General features: G+C 38.0%; 1 protein-coding gene across 2 annotated transcripts in view; it reads left to right on the top strand.

Moving 5' to 3' along the window:
• KHDRBS3 (KH RNA binding domain containing, signal transduction associated 3) overlaps positions 1-24,734 on the top strand; it is a 93,719-nt gene that overhangs the window by 16,335 nt on the left and 52,650 nt on the right. For both annotated transcript variants that reach the window (XR_014617138.1, XM_084260421.1), the window contains exons 2-3: positions 9,201-9,319; positions 19,296-19,412. Coding sequence is in view for 1 of the 2 variants with exons in the window: in XM_084260421.1 (XP_084116547.1) it covers positions 9,201-9,319; positions 19,296-19,412 (236 nt within the window). In the remaining variant the exon portion in view is untranslated. The remainder of the gene's footprint in view (positions 1-9,200; positions 9,320-19,295; positions 19,413-24,734) is intronic.

The following is a 24,734-nucleotide window of genomic DNA, read 5'->3' as shown; positions in this document are numbered from 1 at the left end:
CCTTCTCTGTTCTGTTCCCTAACACTGAAATAAGAACAATAAATTTCTTGGACATGTATTTTAGACTGCACAATGTTCTGGGAAGCAGTTGGAAGATGTGTAACTTTGGAAGAAAGTGTATACTTGTAGCCATGCAGAGCAGAGTAATGGTGGGGCTGTGAAGAGGGAAAGCTGTATGTGGGATCTAAATCTTTCTCTGAACTGTTTGATCACATGCAATCTGATGCAATGTGAATTGCTAGCATGCTTTCCAGTAAAAATCATGGCTTTCTGGGCTACAGTATTTAATGAGAAATGACCTTGGGGTGGGGTCAGATTTCACTAGTACTGGAACCTTAATATGTAAAAATACCAAAGATGGAACAAGTTGTCCTTCAAAAAAAAAAGTATTTCAGAACTCTTCTGTAAAGCAGTAGAAATCAAGTAGCTTGTACTAGTGCTGAGTAGAGAGGAAGGATCATACTTTCCAAGGCACTGCTGTTCTAGTGCAGGCTGGGGTGATAGTCCTCATGAACATACATTCCTCCTCAGTGTTCAGCTTGTAGGGACTCACAGGTCCTCTTCTCCAAAGCAGCTTTCTAGCACATCATGAGTGCAGTCCCATGGCACGTGAAGGACAACCAGGTTACCAGGCCCAGTCAGCATGCATTCATGAAAGGCAGGTCCTGCTTGGCTAACCTGATTTCCTTCCAGGAAAAGGTGACACTCTTAGTGGTTGTAGGAAAGCCTGTGGATATTGTCTACCTGGACTTTGGTAAAACCTTTGACACTGTTTCCCACAGCATTCTCCTGGAGAATCTGGCTGCTTGTGGCTTGGAGAGGTGTGTGGTTGGCTGGGTAAAAAACAAAACCAAGCTGTCTTACTACAAGGACAAGTCTTAGGAGTGGATGGGGGAGCTGGGATTGTTTAGCCTGGAGAAAAGGATGCTGGGGAGAGAGGAGATGACTTTCTACAGCTGTCTGAAAGGAGGTTGTAGCGAGTTGACCCTGGCTGAACATGCTCACCAAAGCTGCTCTATCACTCCCCTTCTCAGCTGGACAGGAAAGAATATGAATGAATCCTTGGTCAATGGTGGGTCTGTCTTTGAGCTGGCTAGTATTGGCTCTGTCAGACCCTAGGGAAGCTTCTAGCAGCTTCTTGCAGAAGCTACCCCTGCAGTGGGTCCCTGTCCCCTCCCCCCTCTCCCCCTTCACCATGTAAACCCACGCCAATGTTATAGTAGGTGGGTGTTGGTCTCTTCTCTGAAGTAACAAGTGATGGGACAAGAGGAAATGGCTTGAATTTCCACCAGGGGAGGTTTAGTTTGGGTATTATAAGGAAATTTTTCCCTGAAAGGGCCAGTACAGGCTTCCCAGGAAGTGGTTGAGTCACTATCCTTGGAGGTATTTTTTTAAAAGATGTGTTGCTTAGGGGTGTGGTTTAGTGTTTGGACTTGACAATGGTACATTAACATTTGGACTTGATCTTAAAGGTCTTTTATCACAGAATCATTTAGGCTGGAAAAACTGGCCTGACGTCAGCCAGCTCCCTCAGTGCTTTTGGATGTTCCCTGAAATTTCTGAAATTGTTGATTTAAGGTAAAATTTACTTAGACATACGAGTTGTGTGTTATTAGAGTTTATCAATAGGATGTGACACCCTTCTGAATGAAGGGTTGTCAGAGTCTGAGGCCGTGGCCTGTTCTTGTTAGCTTGTGTGAAGGATGCTGGCCAAGCTCTAGAGTTGCTTAAAATTATTTTTAGAGAAGTAGGGAAAGCTAACACCACTTGTCTTGCTGATGGCTGCATAAATCTTTCATAAAGCTTGGTAAAGAGTTATATGCTTATTTGAGTAACTATAAATTATATAAAATATGGGGATGGAAGATCCCCTATTAAGATGTGTTTTGGTATTGTATGTGTCTTCCAGTATTGAATGTGGTTTGAATCTGTTGGCACCGTTTTAGACTATGGTGTCTTTGCCAGTACCCTAAAAAGCTTTAAGTGTGGTCTTAGTGCACAAGCCTGCTTTAGGGTTCTGTAACAGGATGTTATGGCTGGAGTTTCAATTTGGCAATAGTTTAAAATGTGATGTATGCATATCAAGAGCCAGAGGTGTTATCCATTCTTCAAGTGAGATCTGAAATAATGCCTTTCCTTGTGGAAGTTGTCAGAGGAGTCACAAAGTTTGAGTAGTGTTATGTACATCACCATCTTGGTGAGTCATCACCCTTCCTGATAAGTTATATCTTGTCAAAGGGCTACCTGACCACATTGATACATATAATATCAATATACGTATAATAAAGATGGAAAAGCTTTTTGTGGGGGCTCTTGATACAAAGCTAACTTAATTTTCCCTAAGCCCTGTGCCCAGAGTGGTTTAAGGTCTGTATGTTGGGTCCCCTTATGAAATAAAGTCATGGTTTTACATCTAAAATCTGCATCCAAAGTAGATTTCTCTCTATGCTGCCACATGGCACATGCTGCTGCTTGGAGGGAACTACTTAAGGCTGGTGTTTAAAACTCCATAAAAAAAATCTTTTTCTAGACATTAAGATCACTCAGTACTAACTCCCTGTTTTTGTGCTGTATCACCTGAATAGTTTGGATTTCCTTTGGGGCTTTTGGGCTACTTGTGTGCTGTCATGGAAGCAGAAAAAGGTATTGGCAGAAAGGGAATTCTGTATTATTTCTAGGCTGTTGCACAGTAGATATGATGAGTAAAAAAACAAGACAGAAAGGGTCCCTTTTAGGTGCCTTATAGGAAGGATTGTAAAGTGCCTGAAGCTTTAAGAAACCTCTGAAGATCCATTTGGCTCCTCAAAGCAGGACAAAAGCCACTGTTTTTATTCTCGTATTTAGGTCAAGACTTAGTGTTCTTGAACCAGGGAAGAACATGGCAGTCAAGTGTTTTTGTCTTCATGGTATGTAGCATCCAAATACTTGACTGTAGGACATTGGGTACTGTTTTTTCCAAATGCCTTTGGGATTTTTTTGTTTTTAAATCAGGGAACAAATAAGTTGAAATTCCTGTAGGTAGTGGATTCCTGACCTTGCTAATGTCAAAATGCTCCTGTTGGAAGAAAGCTGTCAACAGTAGGTAAATTGTAGGAAATTTTAGCATTTTACGTTCAGAAACTCTCTTCACAAGGAGATAAACAGTAATTTTCAGTGAAGTAGGGTGGATATACAAGACTGAAGCTTATGTTTACATCTTTTTTCCTGAGCAAGACTGAACATCTGTTAATACCTTACTGTTACTTTTGACAGTTTCTACTGTGGCATTTTCTACCTTTTTGCTAATATTAATCAGTCTGCACAGATTTTAGTGGAGTCATTTTTGATGTGAAGGTAATAGGTGTTCAATTAGCTTTGAATTGCTTAAATAAAAAGGCCTATTCAAAATATTTTTCATGTTGGTGACTGAAATGTATTTTCAGATCAGTGCAGACAGTAGTACTTAGGCTGTAAAATAGAACTTACAATGCCTGTGAATGCAATTTAAATAAAGATTGGTTTAAGTCCTTCAACAGGGATATTATTATTAATTTGAGTATGCTGAATGTTGTAGACATCATTCTAGCGTGAACCACTCATTTTATTGTAAATTCAAATTAGATTCATTGTCAGTTGCTTCTACAGAATTAAGGTGGCGTATAAGACAGTTATGCTGAATTGAACTATTGTAGTAATTGCATTTGTTGAAGTAAATTCCTATGTTTCCTATGCACAGTTAATGCTTTTCTTCCTAATGTATTACTGCTTATGCCAGTTCAGAATTAGAACCTGCTGTGGAGGGTAAATTTGTGATTTTAAAAAGGCTTTTTTAGTGTATTAAAATGATGGTTGAGAAGGTTAGGTGGAGTTTTCTGAAATTCATAGAGGAATGGGGGTAGATGCAGTAATAGAGCAGCAGCAATAAAAAAAAAACCCCTCTTAGTACCTTTTTAGAGTCCAAAATGCATTTAGCATGTATCTGGATGTAAGGAGTCCACATATATTTAACCCCTTTATTTTTGAGGCTGTTTTATTCACTTGATTATGTGACTTTTCCCTAAGCAGTATTTGCTTTGGAAAAATCATGTGGGTAGAAAATGTACAGTTGCTATTCTCAGTTGTTCTGGGGTATTGGGATGCTATGTACAATTCAAACTGAGGAATCCTGCATCCTTTGTAAATATAAACTGTTTTGAGAATTACGTCTACTTCTGTTTTGTGCAAAGGTTGAGGTGGTCATCCAGTTTAGTGTTAATCAATACAACAGGGAGAATAGAAGGTGTCCTAGAGTCTGCTTTCAGAAAATGTGGGGTTTGCTTCCAAAGGCCTTTAAAAATGTTGGGTTGGACTTAATGATCTTTAGAAGTCCCTTCCAACCCCTACAATTCTGTGAATTAAAGCTTTAGTGTGATTTTTTTTTTTAGTTTTTGTGCATTGCTGTTTGTTGTCTGAGAAGACAAGTATTTTGAGAGGTACTGTTTTAGGTGACTTAACTACACCATTATGGGAAGGAGCCCAGTGTAAGATACATGTAATCTGAAGCATAGAATCAGAGTCATAGGGGTTGGAAGGGACCTCAAGATTGAGTCCAACCCCCCTGCCAAAGCAGGTTCCTTAGGACAGATTGCACAGTTAGGTGTCCAGATGGGTCTTGAATATCTCCAGAGAAGGAGACTCTGCAACCCCCCTGGGCAGCCTGTCCCAAAGCTGTCACCCTCACTGGGAAAAAGTTCCTCCATGTATTGGTGTGGAACTTCCTGTGCTACAACTTGGAGCCACTGCCCCTTGTTCTGTCTCCACAGACCATTGAAAAGAGGCTGGCTATTTCCTCTTGCATCCCACACTTGAGATCTTTATAAACATTAATAAGATGCCCTTTTAGTCGTCTTTCTAAAGGCTGAACAGCCCCACTTCATTCACACTCAAGGTCACTTTGCTATGGCAGTGAGATTAAGCTCTTGTCAATGTAATCAAAACTAGAACTACTGTTGGCTTGATCATCCTATATTTTGCACTCTGGATTTAGTCAAGTCATGGAACTGAGCATTAAAGCCACTTCCAGCATAGACTTTCTGTGACTGCTCTTGTGCAAAAGGTCTAACTGCCTGTGTCCTTAATGTGCCTTCTGAGATACGATAATGCATACACTGCAACTAAAATGTTGAAATAAAAGTATGCCATGTGTAAAAATTATCCAGTGTTTGGATTCAAATGTTACTTTTTCTAGAAAGACTTTCTGAAGGACTTACACTCAGAGCAAGAAGGGTTGTGTGAGGAAGCTGAAGTGATAGCTTGTTTGCTCCATTGAGAGAAACTATTTTTGTTATCAAATTTTGCTACAACTGACTGAAAATCTCCTTCCTCCTCTGGAAGCAAGCTAACAAGCTGAAGTCTTGTTTTTTGTGGTACCATCATTTGAATTTTTCTAATGTGAAACCATAAGGAATCATACGGTCAGACCAGATACCTATCTGCCTCAACGCTGCAACTACAGCAATGGTTTTCAAAATTAAAAGGACAGGGAAAGTATCTAAAGGTATTTCCACGGTCTTCAGTTGGACTTAAGAGCTTTCTGAATGGAAGATGGTGTGTGGGTCTCTTTTTCCAAAGTAACTATGAAGTGTTGAGAATTAACTGAGATGCTGTTGGGCATGCTTCAGTAACTATAAAAAATATGGTTGACTTAATCTAAATGTTGATGTTGTTTTCTCTTGGCTACAAGCTAATAAACTGTTTCTGAATCCAAAGAATCCTTGGATTCTTCATTTGTTCCATCTGAAGTAGGAAATTAATATGAAAGTATTTAAATTTCACAGGCTGATATGACTTCTGAATCTAAGGAGAAACGATGTTTTGTAAAGTTATAAAGACAAATCTACCTGATTTCTGTTTCTCATGATCTTTTGATTTGGAAACACTGTATAAATGTGATGCAGTAAACTTTTAGTTTGACATTTGATCTTACATTGATTATATTGATTTTACTACGGACAAATGCAAAGCATCACTTGTATTTCATGTAGAACAAAGTATTTATATTGGCTTAGCAGAGGGAGCTGGAAGCCTGGCTTGTAGGTCTGCCACAGGAAGATTAATTCTACCTAAAGATTAATGTGAAACAATTCTACTTTGTCATTATCTGATGTATCTAGCAATGTTATTTGAATTAACTGAGGAGTAATCATTGCTTAAATCTCTCTGCTATGATTAAATGTAAAGAAAAAAATCCATGCAGCTATTACTTCATCCAGTTAAATTCCTGGATGGCTGCATTAGCTGCATCCTTGGTCTGAGAACATGGGATTTTAATCTTTAGTATTATGGGAAGCTTTAATCACATGTTTATTTACTACTTCTGATCTAAGAGATGTACTGCTTAGCCATATGAAGCAATGACAGAATGTAATCTAAGGATTAGGAAAAGGCAAATCTTACTATCCATTTGACCTTGAAAATCTGATTGGATTTCCTGTGTGATCTGGCATGATTTTTCCCTAATTATCTAAGCTTGATGCTGAGTTGTGCAGATATGGATAAAGTTCTAATGCTTAAATCTAAGATTAATATGAAAGAGTGCAAGGAAATTACAAGAAACAAAAAACAATCTGAGAAAATGTGGCCTCAATGGAAGACAAATTCAGTAATTCAGTAGCCTTGACTTTGTTAATTCCAAATGAAAGCTTTATAGTAGTGAGTGTGTAAAGTCTTAAGTCACTTAAGTTGATTGGCCTCAGACCATATTAGGAAACAAATAGTGCTGTGGCAATGGGCTATCAGTGTTCATTAGAAGAAAAACAAGTCATTTGACTTGAAAACAAATGGGGAAAATTGTGATCCGTTTTGCTGAGTTGATTGGCTGTTTCAGCAGCATCTTTCAGCAAATGAGAAGATTGAATGGTGAAAGAGTAAAGAAATGGTTGTACTTAAAATGGTCAATAAAAAGCTTGTAGCCATGTGGGGTAGGAAAACAGATCATCAGAGTAATGGACAGATTTGTCTTAATATTTGGCCACTTCAAGTTCAGTGATTACTGGAGCAAAAAGGGAATGTTCTTTTTATGACCTTTTACTTTAAAAAAATTATATCAAAATACTACAGAATTATGGTTGTATCTAGCATTAATCAAGTTGTTTCAAGTCCTTCAAATACCGAATTGAAATAATGTAAGCTAAAATGTTTAGGAAATGCAGATAATGGTGTATTGATCTCCTAAGGAATTAATGCAGTGGGGAATTCCCCATCTGAGGAATGTTACTGAAATATTGTTAGAACTTTGCTCTTAACTCTTCAAATACTTAACCTTGACAAGTCCTGTTAAGGAATGTTCCTGAAACAAAACTCACTTTCAGGTTTATTATTCTAAGGTCTTAAAACTACTGCTCATTCATAAAACTGTGGAACTCTTGTAGAGTTCCTTACTAATTATGGGAATGGAATTCTTGTGAAATTACTTTCAGGTGTGCAAGGGTATTTGCTCATAGAACTACACTTCTATGTTTGAATGTGATGCTCAAACTTTGACTTAAAATAGCAGCCACATGCTCTGAGTGGGAACATCATGCCCTGTAACATTAGCTTTAATTTCATCTGGAAATTAATGCAACTTTTTATCTCCTTAATTTCCTGTACTTCTGTAGTATACGTTGGTGCCTTTGGGGCTGGACCTGATGATCTCCCGAGGTCCCTTCCAACCCCTAGATTTCTGTGATTCTGTGATTGTCTTCAGAGAACATACGAATTACACTTACCTGGATTTAGCGGTTAAAATATGTGCCTCAGTAGTTGTTAGCTGTGGGCTGAGTGATTTTGAGGTTTTCCTGAGCATGTTGCGATGTAAGACACTAGAGAAAGGTTGCTTTACTTGAATAGGGCTCCTCAAGAGTGTTTACATTACTAGAATTTGTGTGAATCAAACTTCACAGGGACTTACTGAGAAGATTTGTAAGGATACCTGGGGAAGGATGCTTTCAGGAGCCTCTAGGTAGCGTGGGGCTGGCTTTGCTGTTAGCTCTTCAGTCACTGAACACTAACGTGGATAAATGGAAGTGTGCTGAATTCCTGCTTTGTGGTAGCGAGGTGAAAATTCAAAGATGGGAATTTCAGTTACTGAGAAGGATGTTAGTGTCTTCATTTTCGTGGTAAACAGGAATGGACTGATACTAAACAAAGCTGCTAATGATGCATGGGGCTTTTTAAGCAGTAAGAAATGTGCTGCTTTACTCCTGTTTCTCATTGGAAGAATTTGCAAAGTAATTTGTGTTTTAAATGATACCTTTTGATGTTTGTTTTCACTCAATTTTTCTTAGTCTTCTGTTGGCATAATATCACATTACCACTAAAGAAACTTAAAACAATTGATAAATTTCATTAACTTTGCTGCTGAAATAGAATAGAAACGTATGCTTTGGGCAAAGCTAAGAAGATCCTGGAAGATTTAGGAGGAGGAGTGCTAGATGCCCATGGCAGAACTGTTGTTGCGCCTGTGCAATTGGATTTTGGCATGTTCTGTGCTGAGATGTTTTAACACCAACTCACAGCATGCTGGACTCCAAGCCAGCAAAGAGTTCAAGCAGTGCTTCATCTTTAGTTTCCTTTTATGTTCGAGTTTCACCATCCATGAAATGAAATCTGCTATTTTTTATTAGCACACTGGAGAGTCAATACTTGGAGAGGTATAATCAAGAATCAGTTCTGGGTATATCTCTAGTGTGTAGTCATGCAGTTTAACACTAATTTCAGTTTTTTGGGTATGATCTGTGTGCCTCAGTTACCCTGAAAGATTCATGTAACATTTGCTAATGAGTACACTGGACAACTGCCATTAACATTCCATACTTTGTTTATAGTATCAAGGAAAAAAATGAAGTATTACATTATATTGTTAGTTTTTGAGTTGAAAAATGAATGAAGGTATCAAGAATTGTTTTTACTGTTTCAGTCACAAGATATAAATATATCTGAAGCATTCAGTTGAAAGTTAGGATTTTAAAAATGCTTGCAATGGTAATTCAAGGTGTTATGCACATGACTAAAGTAGACTGAAAGTAAAACATGGTTTGCGCATAACTTGTGTAACTAATTATATGTATTAATTAAACAGTCCACTGTATTATGCAATATAATATTAGCTTAAAGGTTTTCAATTTATACTGACTTTTGAAGGTTCTCAGCTTTAGATTGTTGTGATAAACTGAAAATAAATATCTTTTTTCCTTTAACAGAAATTGAAAAATTCCAAAAAGGGGAAGGAAAGGAAGAAGAGAAGTATATTGATGTAGTCATCAATAAAAACATGAAGCTGGGACAAAAGGTTTTGATTCCAGTAAAACAATTCCCTAAGGTAAGCCCATTTCATATCTAAGTGCTTATATTACATTCCACTAAAAACCAAATGACCTTAATTGTTGTGTTTAGAACTAATTCTCTTTCTTGGCTGTTCTGCAGTCTGTTCCGTGGAAGTTCTAAGGTGGAAATGGTTCTTGTTGGAATAAGTGTGCATGAAAGTAGTGGTGGTCACAAAAAATAGTATGCTAAGAACAAATGATAAATACATTTTCAGGATAGCAGGATGGTCTTCAGGACTGCAAAAGGAATTAAATATATTTAAGCTGACTCTGCTTTGAAGCTTTCTTATTGTAGGTAGAAGTGCAGCTTAAAATGTACCATTAAAGGAATTCACTGTCTACTTTTTTCCTTCTTATCCTCTTAAGTTTCAGGTGTTGTTAGTTCAGCCATTGTTAGTCTTGAATTAGTTGTACCTACACTGTTAAATTATGTAGTAGATTCTGGAGGGGTAGGGACTGATTTGCTTAATCTTTGATCACCATTAATTCTTAATACTGCTTTACTGCCAGTATTATCCTGCACTAAAATATTGCTATCTAGAAGCATTTACTCAGTGTTCAATAGGCTGTGGAACTTTATTCCTTTGGTTCCTTTTTAAATTTGAAGGCTAATGTTATGAGAATCAGCATTTTTTTCATTTAATGGGTTTATTCTTCCTACTAGAAATTTCAAGACTGTTCCTGCTTGTGGAGGGGAGAAATTCTTTCATTGCTTCCTCCATTTCTTCAGGAAGGCTAAATTTTACTCCCCCCCCACTGTCAATGTTTTCTTCATACTATGCTGGGTAACTTGCATGTTATTAGATATTTATGTTAAAGCTTACTTATGAAAAATTTCATATAGTCAAAAGACATTAAAATTTGTCACTCTGTAGGAATAGTGTGGGAGGTGTGTGAAGTCGAACTTAGGACAGGTATCTTGATCTTCTCTGAAGAACATTCATCCTAAGCCACATCAGTCACTTCAGTTCAGTACCGCTTTTTTTTATTAAAACCAGGCTTGTGGCTTTATTTCTGAGATCTAATAAGTTTAAATACTTGGTATGAAGTGCCATAGCTTCAATGTGGCGAACAGAGCCTATCCTGGCATGCTGTAGTCTCTGGTGAGTGACATAAGTTCTGAATTGCCTCTACACAGGGGAACAAAGTCTTTTCGCATCCTAATGTCTCCTACAGGCTAATCCTCTTCCTGTTAGGTGTGTTCAGAGGAGGGTTTAGAAATCAGGGATGCTTTGCCAAGGCTTTTGGGGCAGATAGGGAATTATACCAAAACATGTTGATTTCACTGAGCTGCATTTAGAGTGCATGCATTGTATATTCTGATTCTGCAGAACATAAGCAGAAAATGTGGTGCTTATAAAACCTGAAATAATGCTTCATGTAAATGCTTTATTGATCTATGAAGTTCTTTCCTGTGCATGTGTGCAGTTTCCTAGACCATTTTACCTATGAGAGGTGTTAGTGCAAATGTATTATTCAAACTCAGGGTATTCTATGATTTGTAGAAGGCTGCCAAATAATAGTGCCTTGGAAAAACAGTTAAAAGATTTGGTTTTGATTTAGGAGCAATTTTCTACTTCCTACTGATACAGGGCTGTTGACAAATGCTTCAGAAGAACGAAACTTGAGGCTTAAATATGGATGAAACCTGTAAGAAAAGCTCTTCGTGTAAACATTGAATTTAGAGCAGTTCTAGCAAGCTGGCATCTGTTTTCTGTATGCCTGCAGTCCACACCAGCGTGTGGATTCTATGCTAATGTGCTAATTCTAAACAAAAATACTTCCAGTCTTTAAGGAGATACTTTTGGTGTTAGTGAACTGAATCTGCTGTTGGAAGCTGACCAAGTCACTACAATAATTGATGTATGTCAGATTAGCATCGGGGCACCAGTTTGGCTTGAATCTGGCAAACCTTGGTATCCAGAAAGTGTAACATATGTAGTTTTTCACCACCAACTTTAAGAATTCAGTAGTGCTTCCCCAAAAAAGCTGAAATTACTAAATCATTAATAGGGTTTATTATCTGAAAATAAAACATAAGGGATAACAGTAGCCAAAACTATTCCTTTGTTTCTATTTGCTGGTGGCTCTGGCAAGCAAAAAATGCTTCTGTTCCTTTTGGTATATAGGTAGGATTAATGAAATACCATGATTTTTTGTGATAGATGTGCTCTGGACCAGTGCACTCCCTCATTCAGACAGCTTACCAAGACTGACACATGGTTAACTAAGTTTCCTTTAAGTATTTCATTGCCCTTTCCCTCTTTAAAAACTTCCCTCTCTGACTCCTTGAATAAATCATAATAGCCTCAACTCAGGTCAGGCAGTCCTAGCGCTGATCTGATCAGCCTGGCATTGTAATGCCTGCTCACATTACCTGTCCTGTCAGATATATTCTTATGGGCTTGCAGCTGAGTCCTGTGCAAACTCAGCCTCATTATGTCTGACAGCCCTGGAAGGTGACAGGTTAACTGCAGCAGAAAGCTATTCAACTGAAGTTCAGAGCAGCTGGGTTTCTGCTAGAAAAGAATCTGGTAGACCTCAGATCCAGAAGCATAGGTAGTTCACTTCTTTTGGCACCTTTTCTCTCCCTGAAATAAACCTTTCGAGTTCTTAGTCTGTTTAGTGTGCAAACACCGGAGTGTGGCGATGTGCTTAACTTGCCTCCTGCCTAACTGCTCTTTGTAGCTTCTCTGGTTCTCTGTATTTATATCCTTTAGCTGGAAGATCTTTTGTCTTGCTCAGACCTTTTCAGTGTTAGCAGCCCTAGTATCTCAGTCTAAAACTAGTTGGCCTAAATGTTGGGTGTGTTTGGTCTCAACCTTGACCCTGGTTTTGTTTTGAACCTGAACAGATTGCTTTATGAAATAAGATACTACTGGGAGTCATGTTCATTTTCTACTTGAGGCTGGTTGTGGTTTTGAAAAACTTTGTGTTCTTTAGACTCCTGTACACATTAAACATTAATGATTAAGATTGTCATCAAGACAAAACTTTCTGAAAATTCTACTATAGATTGGAAGTCCTTTAAGTCTTTTCAAAATCTAATTGTGTATGGCCCTGTCACAAATTTTTCAGGTTGTTCCAGCTCTGCAGATCCCTTAGAGAAGTCTGAATTGCTGTGATAGGGAAATTAACCTGAGGTATTTAGGTGAGGCTTGAATATGCTTTGGCAATGCTGTCTGCAGTCCTTTTGTAACTGGGACACAATGCTACAAGCAAGGATTAGAGAGGTTAGAGCTTTTATGCAACCTTATAGGAAAAGGGCCAATGTTTTCAGATAGGATTCAGTTTTAAATCAAGTTACCTATAGGTAGAAGTCAGTGTTGGATGCTGGGTGTCTAAACTACAGTTAGTGGAATGAGATCTTGTCAGTGCAGGCAATGGAGTTCAAGGTGATTTAATATAACCTTGCTATCTAATCAGCTGAATACCTCGACTGACTCTAGGTCAAGTGTGGAAATGTGACCCTTAAACTTGTACTACTGTTTCATTTTGTGCTTGAAAATAATCTTCAGACTTGCACAGCCTTAAAGGCAGAGAGTGAGCTGGCCATGGCAGGTCATGATGTAGTTGTCTTGGTGAAGGAGTTCTCTGGATATATCCTAAAACTGCTATGAAATGCCAGTATGTGTGAAAGGTATTTTTTAACTTAAATGTTTACAAATGAGCCCAGAGGGTGTTATCCCCTCCCAATGTGTTTAATGAATATGCATTGAGAAGGAGTTTAGTCTCCAAAATCAGATTTTTCTTTGACAGCTTCGTGAACTCAAGTGTTCTGAATTCAGAGAATAAATAGCTTCTATGGATCATAAATAGAATGATGATGGTTTTCCATGAGGTGGATCAAAATGATGGGAACAATTATTTCTATTTTGTGACAGGCCACTTCTAAAAATTGCTCATAGAACTAGTGGGTGAATCTCAGAAGCCGGTAAGAAATGGTCTGTGTTGTTCCCTGAAGTGATACTTTAAATATATATTCTTAAACGTTACTGACTTATGGAACACTTAAGCTGTTTAGATATTTTCATTTTAAATGTTGAGCTATTTTAAAATATCACTGTCATATACAATATATCTGCAGCTGTTATGTAAGGTCATGGAGGGATTAAAATATTAATCACATGACTAGTTAGAAAATGATTTTTCATAATAGCTTAGCTCAAGGATTTCTTAAAGTAGAAATGAGAGAATGTGGTTGTGTAACAAGTAACACGAAGGAATAAACATCAAATACTAGGGGTAACTTTTGAGCAACTTTATGGTAATTGACCAAGGTTTCTGGTTGTGAATGTTTACTGTGGGTGAAGGAGAATAGTTGGTGTTAGAACTTAGATGCTCAAAGTATTTACTTTTCTGTAGAACCCTAGTTTCTTGAAATAAAAATCTTGGTTTTTTTCATGTTTTCAGGTCATTGTAAAAAAAGTGCTCTGAATCCTTATTTTTTCTAGTGACTTTATCAGAGGTGATTGCCATCATAGAAAACTAATTAAATCCAAGAAAGCTTTCTGTGGCTTTAAGTGACAATGGTTTGCATAGAGCTTTACAGGAAAGCATTTGGTCAAGTGTTTATACTTTCACTAAGTATTTTAAGCTGGATGAACTGTTCTCAGCAGACTTGTTTTGGTGGGGATAAACAGGGATTACTTTTTTGTATTACATCCTCCATTCTGTAATGTATACATTCAAAAATGCTGCAGTATTGTTAATTCCTTTTGTGGAAATTTGTATGGTAGATCAAATGTTTATGAACATATTGTCTCACTTCTATACTCTGTAGCTGTTTTCTCCAGCACTGTTTTCAGGGAATAGTTTCAAGCAGTGATCTGGTAAAAGTCTAGATAACTGTTAGTCAAGGTTTGATTTGGGGATTTTGAAGAAATGGGTGTTAAGCAGTCATCTCCATAATCTCCTTTGTACTTCATCTGCAAAAATGCTGCTTAAAATGAAAAGTAATGAATATCTAGAGAAAATATTTTCAAGCAAAACCCTGATTTTTTCTATTTCTATTGAAATACATGTTTTCTATTAATGTGTTTTAAATTGGTACTTTTTTAGTTATGCAGCACATAAAGGAAATTTGTAAATGGGAAACAAATACATCTTTTCAGTATAGTTAACTGATATTTGTGGGCTAGTGGACACCATAGTTAACGTTATAAAAGCCTGTATCCAAGGAAATTGAGAAAGCCGTTGCTCATCATGGTGCATTTTTACCCACAAAGTGAACTAGAGGTATAGATACAGGAAGATGTGTGTTCTGTGATTGGATGTTTTTGAAAATAAGATGACCTCTTATGTACTGCATCCTTTTGCTCTAATATATACCTGGTGAAAACCTGTGAAAATGATTTCAAGACTGCAGTGCGTACCATTATGACAACTGAGGTTGTATTTGGCTTGAAATGTAGCTGGGGTAACAATTTTTCCTGTCTTCATCTGTCTCCTATGGTCTGTAAATCTGACTTTTGGTACTGTTTTTTGCAAAGGTGTTTTCAATGTTTTGCTGTAATTTTGAGGTACCATGTTTGACATTCTTCAGATCTGGTCTAGAAGGAACTTGGATGTGGGGAGCTTCACCTTCTGTTTTATATATTCTCACCTGTAAGATACTGTTTCTTCCTTGAGACATCAGAAGTTGTCTTATTGTATAGACAACCCTTGATTTTAGCATAGATGATTCATCCAGTATAGAACAACACTCATAGCTGACTCTTCAGAGCTCAACCATTGTGTCGAACTGAATAGGCAATAGCTTTCAGGCCAGCTTGTGCTGGAAAGCAGTGTGACTATAATGCAATGTTAAGGTGAAGCTGCTGAACTTGAGGACAACTTTGGGTCTTTATGGTGATTGAAATATAATTGTGTTGTACTAGAGAAGGGTGAGTGACATTTGATTTTGAGCCAGGGCTAGTGAATATGACTGATGGGACAGAATGCTCAAATGTCGCTTGTTACTATCCAATGACTCTAATTCAGATGCTTTATAAACTTGAGTTCAGTATTAGACATGAACTTGTTTTTTGTTCTTGTGCTCTTGGGCAAATGAACTCTAGGAATGTGAGGTGTGGAAAGTGCTTGTGAAACCTTCACATGGGTATATTCTGTAAGAGCTAAGTTAGATCTCCCAGCTTATTTGCTTTTGATTCCACAGCAGATAGGCTGTATGTTTGTAAGTAAAAATTCTCACTCTGGCAGTATTGATCCTTTAGGTATGAGTCCTACTCCTTGATTACTGTGGATAAAATGTGTAATTAATGGTAATAGCTTAGTGGTTAATCTATTCTTGAGGTATTTCAGAGTTACAGAAACACTCTAAACATTTCCTGATCAGATGTTTTCAATTTGATGCAACTAGTTCAATCAGTACCTGTTGAAAATAAGTATCTTTACTGAAAGGATTCATTCAATGTCATAGGGAATAAACAAATGATATAAAGTATTTTAGCTTTATGTTGGAGCAGAAAAGGCTTTGGGACTGTATTGTAAGGTATTGTAACCTTCACTGCTTGTCTAAGCTATATCTAGAGACAGGGGCTTTCAAAGCAGCAGGATTTCAGACTTTCTGTGTAGGTTTCTCATGATTCAGACTTGTCAAGTCTAATATTTGGGGCCTCAGTGTGCAGGAAAGAATAGTTCAGTGGATCTCAGGGTACAGCTAATACATTTGTCATTAAATGTGTTGTCCAGGACATGTCATCTGTGCAGCTACTTTATAGCTACCATAATTTCTGGCTTCAGTGCTAGAGCTTTTTTGGTTTTGAGAAGATGACAGCTTGTGGTGGTATTAGCTTTGTAGGTCAAGCTTTAGATATACAAAACATATTAAACTACTTGGCTTTACAGTAAACAATACAGCTGGAATGAACCTTCTGTTTTGGACCAGCCAAGTCCCTTCTGAGCTCTGAAGCCTAGTTACTTTATGTGCAAATTAGGTTTTGCTTTTGTTGCAGGTATGTACTTCCATTTGTTAGGATTGTAGCTTTTTAACTATCATGTAGTTGGTTGTTCTGGTTAGGAAGTGACATTTGAAATTCTGCATTGCATAGTTAAATGTGCTTGCCTACTCCTAAGCAGACAAACTCTATGTGAAATTTCATCTGAACATTTAACTAAGATTACTGATAGTATTTTAGTATATATCAGACTGCAAGAACTTAACATACTTGAAATAATTTCAACATTAAATGAAATATCTCTAAGTGTGGAATAGGCTGCCCAGGGAAGGGAGGTGGTGGAGTTTCCATCTCTGGAGGCATTCAAGACCAATCTGGACACCTATCTATGCAGTATGAGCTAGGGAGCTGCTTTGGCAGGGGGGTTGGACCTGATGATCTCTTGTTCCCTTCCAACCCCTAAGATTCTATGATTCTATGTTAACTTGGCAAATAAAGAAAACATAAATAATGTTGAATAACTCTTGAAGAATTTGTGTTATTCTGTTCTATAAAAGCTTTCATTTAAGCTTAACTCTGAACTCCTTCCCTCTTCAGAAGCAATGATCCTCTAGTTAAGGTAACTGAGAAGGAGTTAGTAACCTGCAGAAATTCAGTGTACTTTCCTTGTAGTTATACATTCAATAATAATAATCAGAACTCCAAGGTAGAAGGGTTCTCTGGAGAACATCTATTCAAGCCTCCTGTTACAATCATGGCTGTAAATTAGATTACACAGGGCTTTGTCAGTGGTCCTGAGTCTGAAGGATTATGAAGGGTCTGGAAGGGAAGTATTAGCAGGAGAGGCTGAAGTCCCTTGGTTTGTTCAGCCTGGAGAAGAGGAGGCTGAGGGGAGACCTCATCATGGTCTGTGGCTTCCTGATGAGGGGGAGCAAAGGGGCAGGTGCTGATCTCCTCTCTTTAGTGACCAGTGATACAACCTGAGGGAATGGGATGAAGCTGTGGTGGGAGGATTAGGTTGGATGTTAAGAGGCTCTTTACTGAGAGCGTGGTTGGGTGCTGGCACAGGCTTCCCAGGGAATTGGTCACAGAACCCAGCTTGACTGAGTTCAAGGGGCATCTTGACAATGTATTCATTCAGAAGCTCTGACTTGGCTGGCCCTGTGTGGAGCCAGGAGTTGGACCTGATGATCCTTATGGGTTCCTTTCAACTCAGGAGATTCTATGATTTTATGATTCTGAATATTCTCAGGAAGGGAGATTAACTGTTGTGCTAGTCGACCTATTTCTGATGAACGTTTTCTTTGGCTGAATCTTAGGACATCCAAGAAGTAAAAAATTGAATATACCTAATAAACTTAAATGGCCTGAGGATTTCTTGATATTTGTCGGATAACTACAAAAGAGTAGTTCATGTTAGGCCTTAAATTTAATAGCTTCTGTAGATTGTAGTTATCCATATGCAATTGTATTTTGGTTCTAACTCAGGTTTATATTGGGAATTCAACTTGCCAAGACTGAGGTGAATAAGATGATAATTTTGTACTTAGTAGGCTATTAATGCTTTCATTTTTTTGTCTAAAGTAGCAGAACTAGGTGAACTAGAAGTGTAGGCTTCCTGCAGCCGGGCTCTTTTCCATCAGCACTTCCCATGTAGCAGCAAAGGATTGTTTCAGTGGCTACTACCCCATTTAGAAGTGTTTTTAAATTCCTCCAGCTGAATAGGAAGATCAAAGAAGGCCTGTCTTGAACAATTGAAGTTACTGCTTCATAAATTCTCTAAGTCTTCCTTCACTGCCCATGGTGTCTGGAGGACTCTTTTTCACTTCTCTCACAGCTTTGGTGCAGAAATTTTCACTCTTAAATATTTTATCAGAGATGCTGCTGGCATTGCTGATGTTGCCATGTTTGGCTGGCAGTGGGTCTGAGCAGGCTGGAGCTGGCTTTGTCTGATATGGGGCAGTTTCTGGTGCCTTCTCACAGAAGCCATCCCTGTAGCTCCCCTGTTACAAAAACCTTGCTATGTAAATCCAATACAGGAATAAATTGTTACTTCCTGAAAGTATCTACAACCTCCTGTACAAAATTCCAGGTGTGGCACATACTTACCAGTTTTTTTTGTGAATTTTTTCCAGCTTAAATAGGTCGGTACTTGAAGTGAATCCTCATGTCTCTTCTCTAACTGTCCTTCAAAGTTAATATCCCTTTCAAATGCAGCACAGTGAGTGGACTGCTGATGGTACACAGCTTTTCTCCCAATACTTGTGGCTTGCAGTGAACGTCCTATAGAGTAGTGCTCATGAGAACTCCCACATATCCTGGCTCCAAGTACAATTTTGTGTCCTTGAAAAGATTCTCCTATTTGTTTTCCTCTTCTGCATGTTATACATGTTTTCTTGTAGCACTCTCTCTGAAGCACCAGCTGTATGTTTTGGTGCTGTATATAAACAAAACGTGTTAGGCTTTCCTTGTCTGTCTTTGTGGCTCACCACTTCTCTCTCTGTGGTGTAAGGCCATGTTTATGACCCCAACTGATTTTGGTAAACTTAACTGACAATGAGGATTGAGTGGCAATTGAGAATCCTGGGGGATTCTGTTTTGGGACTAATGCTTTCTGAGTTTTATTCCGTGTTTGTTTCTGTGGGTTAGTGTAAGGTATATTGTAGGGGTTGCTGTGTTACTTTGTGAATCAAGTGAGGATAAGATACTTTTTTTCTTCAGAGCTTTGGCTGGTATGATAGGAGATTACTGCCAGCTTTGTTTTAATGGTTATGTACCTGGTAGCAATTTTTGACAAACTGAATTGCAATTTGAGCATACCTGTCTGTGTTGAATGGGATAAATAGGGTTCCCTATATTGAGTCCCTTGAGTTCAGATAGTTCTGTTTCTATTGGTACCTGGTGGAGACATGGACCTGCTGTTAATGATCCTATACAGTTGTACTTGACTGTGTAATTGATCTAATATTTGTTTGCACCTAGAACAAAAAGATAAGCAGCAAAGTATTTGATTTCATGTGTTCATTTATGCTTAAAAATCTAATGAGCTTAATGGTTTTCTGTTTTCTTACAGTTCAACTTTGTGGGGAAACTTTTGGGTCCACGTGGCAATTCTCTGAAGCGCTTACAGGAAGAAACACTGACAAAAATGTCTATTTTGGGAAAAGGCTCTATGAGGGACAAAACAAAGGTAAGTCTTGAGTATGCTGGTGGAGTGTGTGATACTTAAATTTTGTGACCTTCCTAAAGCTTTTGGGGATGTGAACAAACCATATGCCAGATTGGAGCAAATAAAGTGTAGGATACCCTTGTGTTGGTTAGATTCAGATGGAGTCTGTTTTCCCTGAGGAGTCTGTTCTCAGTATTTTGAAGCTAACAGAAGTTGTACTAAGGCCTGCACTGAACTATAGTCTAAACTATTGGAGTGGAATGTTTACCAGTGACATGTTGTAGAATGATCTTGTGTGGCTTGCACTGAATGATGTCTGAGGCACCATGGTTCTGTTCTCACTGTAGAAGGAACACGACTTTGAGATTAAAAAACCTTTCTGTTAAAAAAAATAAATTTAGTAACACTTAGCACTTCCAGGCAAAGAAAAACATCTGATGAAAGGAAATAAAATGCACCAGATAACTTCATAGTTCTGAAGATGACTTATGCAGCTTAAATAACTGAGAAAATGCAGCTGTTTCTATGAGAAGTATTTGTAGTAGATGTAGCCATTAAAAGAGCTGAAGTAGATGGTGGAAGAGAAACCTTTAGCTTGCTAGCTTCACTCTTTACTGAGTGAAATCTCTGCTAAATTTGTAATAGATGTGTACATCAGTGAGATCTCCCCTGTCTGGTAAGCTGTATTTTAACTTCAGCATTCCTAATGATACAAATAAAAATGCTGAACATATTTCTTACCAGTAGCAGTTCATGTTTTATAGTACTCCAGTGAAATCTTTTTGCAGGTACATAATCTGAAACGTAAAAATATGGTGTGCTTTAAAGACTGATAATGACATACATATGGATGAGTGACTTACAGGGATGGCTCCTGAATTTCCTAAACTGTTTCAGCACACTTCTCCATGAGCAAAATACCAATGTTATGTGATAGGTTATTTATCAAGAACTTAATTAGAACCCATAGATTACTTTGTGCGGCTTAAGAGCTAATACTTGCTTGTAATTCCTTCTTGAAAATACTTTTATTAAATATAGGTTGAATATAACTTAATACAAGTACATTTTCTTGTAATACAGGCTTAAGATGGGAGGTATTTTTGAATGGGAGCTGTTAATGTAATACATAGTAAAAATAATGCAACTTTAAGTGTTAAACAATTAGTCATGAAAAACTACATTCTAGTAACTTTATGAGGAAATATGACAGTTACATTAAAATAGTATTTGGATATTTACTGGCTTATCATCTTGACTTAGAGAAAGTTTGTTTTTTTAAGGAACACTTGGTAAACTTTCTCAGTTGTGAAATGAGTCAAACTGACATTTTTATGTTGCTGTGTTGCATGTTTCCATATGAAAATATGTTATGGGGTAGGAAGGTCTTTGAGTTTTTATAATGGCTCTGCAATATAAAAAAAATTATATTGGAACTAGAAGCTCAAGCTGAAAGTTCAGATTCTCACTTGAGTCTCAAAATCATTGGGAGGAGTCTGAAAAGTTTTGATGTGAGCTCCTTTCTTGAAATGCTAGCCAAAAGTTTCAAGTGATTTTAAAATCAAGTCACTAATGAAGCTGTTAGTTGGAGCTATTCTTTGCAGAGAACCTCAACAAAAATCTTTGAATTCAGAGATGGTAAGACTCCTGTCTGAGTCTGGTTGTGTTTTTAAAAGGTACAATAGAGAGGACCTGCTCTGATACTCTGGAATAATACAGCTGGAATAGCTTATATGTACCAATCTACCATGGTCCATCAGAAAGCATCATTCAGACCTAAACCAGAACATCAATAATGCTGATTCCAGAAATCAAACGTGCAGAAATAAGTGCATAAAGGTACTGCTGTTACAAGGGATCCTATCAGCTAATAACCTAAACCAGGGTGAATTCATTCCTAGTTCTTTGGGGGTGCTGCTCAGTAAGCCAGAGACTCTGTGGACAACTTAACCTTAAGGTTAACGTCAGACACTTTTTCAGCTTCATGTAGGTTATTCATGTACTCATTTTCTGACATATCTCACTAGCAGTTTACTTTTTCCCTTGATCCTTATATATGTTCTTGGCTAACATTTTGGAACTACTGGATAAAACTTGTCCAGACAGCTAGCAAATAAAAACCTCAATTACATGGGGTTTTTTTTGTACAAAAGAGTAGTGGTCTGGGCTGAATTGAAGCCCAGAATTGAATTACTTGGTGTCACCAAGTTGTTGATCAGAGGCTGGCAAATTTTAAGGTGTGACCAATTTTTGTTTTACTTGGAAAGTCTAGTTGAGACTTCAGTGTGGTATTGACAGCTAGTGAAGGACATAACTCTTGCCCTGTTTGACGTATTTCAGATATGGAGAGAAGCCCGAGTTGCTCCAATAGGAGAGTAATAGGTAAATAGAGAACATTACTTTTTCTATTTGCCAGTAATCCTGGTGCCAAAACAAGCAATTTCACTGCTGCCTTGTAGAGAAGATAGATGGTGTACCAGGGTGACATGCCAGACTAGACAGATGGGAGATAAACTGCCTTTCTGCTGTTACTTGTCTGTCATAGCTGTTCAAGCATGGTTGCTTCTCCCTATTTTCCAATGGACTATCTGATGAAACCACAAGTTTCTAGACTACTATTTGATTTTGCTAGATGGAAGGAATTGACTAAAAGCAGAGCTGCAATTATGTGGGATTTTCTTGCAGCTCTTACTGACTTTTGGTGTAAGGGTCAGATGAAAGCAATATTGCATGCTGGTGATCAGCAAGTTAGAGCAAACCTTGTTTTCAGAAGTGAACAGGTGGTGTGAAATGCTGATGTTCAAAGGTATAAATGGTAACTTAAGATATTTCTGGAAAATTACTGAGTTTGGAGAGCCTTTATTGCAATTTTTCTTACGGGTAGAAAGGTCTTTAGAGTTATCATGGATTAATCAATTTTTTTACTGATGTTAATTAGTACTTGTACGCTGAAGCCAAATTTGCACCAAAAAACAGCTAAGGATTTCATCTGTTGTCTCAAGTGAACCGCAGTATCTTTTGCTGCGGTAACCACAAGTGAGACAGCAGCGCTGCATAGTGATGGTGACCACAGATTGTGGGATGAACTAATTGTTGGAGGCTCTGGATCAGATCATCAGATATTTCTGAACACTTAAGTTACTACAACTGCTTCTATCTCTGCTTTTAAATGTCTGATTATACATCTTCCTGAAGAAAAGTGGCAGTAAGCTTTGTGGACTTTGGCCAAGTCAAACTTGTAGGTACTTTACTTAGCTTTGAGAACTTCAGAGTGGTGTAAGAAAGCTAACTGATGTGAAAAGTTAGACAAAATACAGCAGCAGCACTAGCTTCGAGCTTTCTAGGGAAACAGACAAAACAGGAAACACGAGATTCTTTAAGTTAGAGACCTGGATATAAAAAGAACACATTCAGGAAAGCTTTCACTGTTATCTTCCTTATTCATTGAAAAATTGAGTTTTAGAATCAATCTAGGGTTTACACTTCAGTTTTTCTTGTTAGCATCTGCAGAATAATTTCATGCATCTACTTGTGATATGCAGTATTTACATTCAGTAGTTTTCAGTTGCATGTTTTTTTAGGCTGTGCTGTCAATTCAGCACTGGCGTTTCGTTAAGTTGTGGCTCTGTGGAGACAGCTTCTGCTCGGCTATTCAGGCTTTCGTGTGTCTGTGGGAGATTGAAGAAGTGAAAGGGCCTGCTTCAGAATTTCTCTGTTACATGGCAAGATTGCTTTTGTATTGAAATCTGAAAAAAGTAAGAGTAAATCTTTCCACCCCAGTTGGTTATCCCTGTATTAGCAATAGTTTGAGACTGGCACAGACCTTTCAACTTGAGTATTCTGCATAACAGTTAAAATCTGATAGAAGCAAAGTTTCATTTAAGGTAGTGTTAAAGAGATACTGGATAGTGCCTGAAACCTACGACCTAAATGAAAGGTGATGTAGTGAAGATGAAAATGGCCAGTACTATGACCATGTATTTTGATAAATACTGTATGCAGCTAATGATTTAAAGTAGTAGAGTTCTAAGGCTGGTGTCTGAATCTTGATAATTCAACAAATAAGATGGAAAGCAACTGGCTCTACAGAATACAGAATATTAACTTTGTTAGGTGTATTTCTAGATGTCCTGTGATGCTGTATATTAACAGCACTGGTATGCTTTGTTCTGGACCATGAAGGGATGAAATGGATCATGGAGAGCTAAAGATGGGACTACAAGAGAGTTGGAGATGGACTGCTTACAAGGGCATGTAGTGATAGGACAAGGAGTAGTAGCTTAAAGGAGAAAAGGTAGATTTAGATTAGATATTAGTAATAAGTTCTTCATTTTAAGGGTGGTGAGGCCCCTTTCCTGACAGTGTTCAAGGCCAGGTTGGATGGGGCTTTGGGCAATCTGGAGGGTGTCCCTGGCCATGGCAGGGAGTTTAAAACTAGATGGTCTTTAAGGTCCCTTACAACTCAAACTATTCTCTGAAATATAGCAGCACAGAAAGAGTGAGATTTTTCATAAGGCTCCCTGATTACAGTGCTTGAAGGATGTGTCTATACTAAAAACAAGCTAGATCAGATTTTTTTAAGCCATGAACTGTTTGGTGTGATAGATTTTTGTCTGAAGCTGGAGATTTAAAGGACAGATTTTAAAAAAAAACCCACAACTGATGGCCACCTCGCCGATTTTTAGCTCTTTGGTTCTGTATCTGCTTTACTTTCATCCTCTCAGCAGCTTTCAAATCTCCACTGGAATCAAGGAGAAAAGTTCTGTGTTTTGGCCAGCCACACACTGCCCACGTGGACCAGGCAGGCCTAGACATTGTGTGTACTGCCAATTAATGGAAGGCAGGGGGCTTTGTAGAAGCTAAAAATACTGTCAGTGAGGGATTCTGGAATGGGAGCAAGCTGTGGCTTTTGCGTTGGTCTTCATGTGGAAGAAGCCTGAAATGCTTCATGTGTGCCCAAAGTTGGGAGATGTAAGACATAGTGGATGACCTCTTCCCATTTGTGTGCTGCTAAAAGCTGTGGTGACCAGTGTGTTGCCAAGTCATGGTGTGGAATTGAAAACAAATGAATCCAAGTAAACTGCATGTGAAGCAAGAAGAAAGGATCAGGTGAAAGCTTGCTTATGGAATGGTTTAGGACAATCTGCACGGAAATCGTGTTAAAATTACGGTTTGGAATCCTTTTTGATTAGGGCACTGTCTGAGAAATGATGTTTCTACTGCTTACTCCTATTGACAGGTTGAAAGATAACCACAGTGTCTGAATTCTCAGTTCTTTGCAAATCTAACTACAGATTTTTACTTAAGGAATAGGAATGCTTGATAGCATGCGTGTAAAAACAT

Source organism: Gallinula chloropus (assembly GCF_964237585.1).
Source record: "Gallinula chloropus genome assembly, chromosome: 2".
NCBI classification, from domain to species: Eukaryota; Metazoa; Chordata; class Aves; order Gruiformes; family Rallidae; genus Gallinula; species Gallinula chloropus.
The sequence above is the reverse complement of the archived record's forward strand: the minus strand, read 5'-3'. Positions and strand labels throughout refer to the sequence as shown.